A 2,210-nucleotide genomic window follows, 5' to 3' on the forward strand; every position below is an offset into this window, starting at 1 on the left:
CTGCAGCAACAACAAACCTGGGTTAGAACCAAGTGGATGCTCTAAAGTACAATGAGCAACAAGACTTACTAGAGATAACTGTAATTTAGGAGTGTTCAGAATGAAACATTTTACTGAATTAGGGTCTGAAAGAAACTTTGCCTTTAGTTAAATTACCAGAGCTTCACAATACACACACGTGTAACAGCACCAGTTGCCAGCTTTCAGACCTTTATTTCAATAACATAATAGTGCTGTGTAGCAGTTTCCCAAATTGTGTATCAAAACCACTTTTTGGGTATTTGCAGATTTTTTTTACAGGAACTTGAATTTAACACAGTTCCCTTAAATGCAATTTCCTGCCAATGGCACACAATCTTACAGTCTTGTAATTTCTACCACAGAAAACAAAACTCCAAACTGAACTTTTGGGCCCCATCCTTTTTACCTTTGAAGAAGCCCTCTGATCTTGTCACCTACTCCAACCACCATAACCTCTTCCCCTGCATTTGAGAGGTTGGTAATCTCGTTCTTCAGGGTTTTAGCAATAGATGTGTGGATAGCACCACACAGGCCTCGGTCAGAGGACACACCTATGAGGAGGTGCTTCTTCTTGTCCTCAGGTGCCTTTATTTCTGCTTTCTCATAAAGAGCTGAAAAAAAAATAAAATTACATTTTTCAAGGGTGCCAAAAATGCAAGTAAGTAATAAAAAATGCCCTGAATTATTCTAACTAAAACCAATACTAAAGAGGCTCCAGATCTCAGCCAGATTAATTTTATCTCCTTTGCAATTGTTCCAAGCTTGCACATGGTCAGACCAGATGTGAGCAAGAAACAATTCAAAGGCAGTCACAGCTCTGATCACATCAGTGAAGTTCACTGTGCAAATTCTTTTGGAAGCAGACTACTGGAAGGTTAAAAAGCCTTGGCATTTTATCACCAGTATGAAAACCTCCTCTCCTGCTCCCCCATGACTAAGTGCAAGATCTTTCTCTCACACAGAGCTCCTGTTCCGTAGACCCTTGCAGGCTTCAGCTCCCTCTCAGCTCTTGCATATTTGGCTGCAGAAACCATCTTCATGGACTTGGTGATCTTCTGGATGTTCTTGATGGACTTCAAACGCCTGGTGACTGCAAGGTGAAGAGTTCAAGGTTACAGACTGTACTGAGCATAATAACTCAAACCCAAACAACAAAATGCCAGCAAGAGCCATCCAAAAATATTTTGCCATGTTTCTCAAAGGAGAAGAAATAAATAAACAAACAGTGCACAAATAAACCTCATAAGAAACCTGGGCATTTGCAGTAAGAACATAGCTAACACAAATTCATCTTTACAACAGACATGTATTTCTTTCAGACATAACATTAATTTAATATTTATCCCACCATGAAGTCTATTTACTATTCTCTTTGCTTCCAAATCTACCTGTTTCACAAATATATTATTTTAGGTATAATGTCTTCTTTCACAGATGACAAGCAAAGGAAACAAACAAACAAAAAAGTCCCCATAGTGTGAAGACAGAAAAAATGTTATCCTCTATTTAGACTGTGGTAAAATGACATTTATAAAAACATGAATAGAAAAAGAAACCAAAACAGGTATTCCATAGACAAGCACAATTCCAAGGCAATATCCCTGTATAAGAACTATGAGGGATGGCTTATGGAAGCATTATCACACTAAAACCATTCAGTCAATCCTTTTTCCCCCCCAAATGCTTCATAAAAGCAGAAGGAAAGAAACATAAGAGAACTAAGGTAACTCTTAGAGGTGAGCAGAAATCTGGTTTAGCACATATGATAAAAATATTTTTTAAATCTATTTGAGTAAAACTATAAAAAGACATCCAAATTACTGCTAAAACCACTTCTGAAGGACACTCGTTTAATGTAATTATCACTGCAGGCATATATATAATTGTTATGTATCACAATCATTTTACCCAACAGAGGATAAACAGAATTATATTTTAACATATGGTTTTCCTGCAACATTTTCCCCTCTCAAGAGCAGACAAAACCTTTACTTACTGTCCTTTAGCGTTGCCATATTCCTGACTTGGCCCCTGAAAAGGAATGAAGGAGAAATTAGGATAATTCACAAGCTCTCCACAAACCAACACCTGCCAAGGGCAAGTCCCTTTCAGAGTGATGAAAATTCAAAGATTTGCTATTTCTTAAAAAAGATCTGTGACAGAGAGAAACCACTCTGACCTGTGGCTTG

At 37.7% G+C, this 2,210-nt stretch overlaps 1 protein-coding gene across 1 annotated transcript in view; it reads right to left on the reverse strand.

Moving 5' to 3' along the window:
• ATP5F1C (ATP synthase F1 subunit gamma) overlaps positions 1-2,057 on the reverse strand; it is a 4,515-nt gene extending 2,458 nt beyond the window's left edge. The window contains 3 exon segments of the mRNA XM_031064171.1: positions 401-632; positions 980-1,111; positions 2,018-2,057. Coding sequence (XP_030920031.1) covers positions 401-632; positions 980-1,111; positions 2,018-2,036 — 383 coding nt within the window. The 5' untranslated portion in view covers positions 2,037-2,057.
• Positions 2,058-2,210: the final 153 nt, after the last annotated feature.

The sequence above is a fragment of the Geospiza fortis genome, unplaced genomic scaffold (assembly GCF_000277835.1).
Source record: "Geospiza fortis unplaced genomic scaffold, GeoFor_1.0 scaffold230, whole genome shotgun sequence".
In the NCBI taxonomy this organism is placed as follows: domain Eukaryota; kingdom Metazoa; phylum Chordata; class Aves; order Passeriformes; family Thraupidae; genus Geospiza; species Geospiza fortis.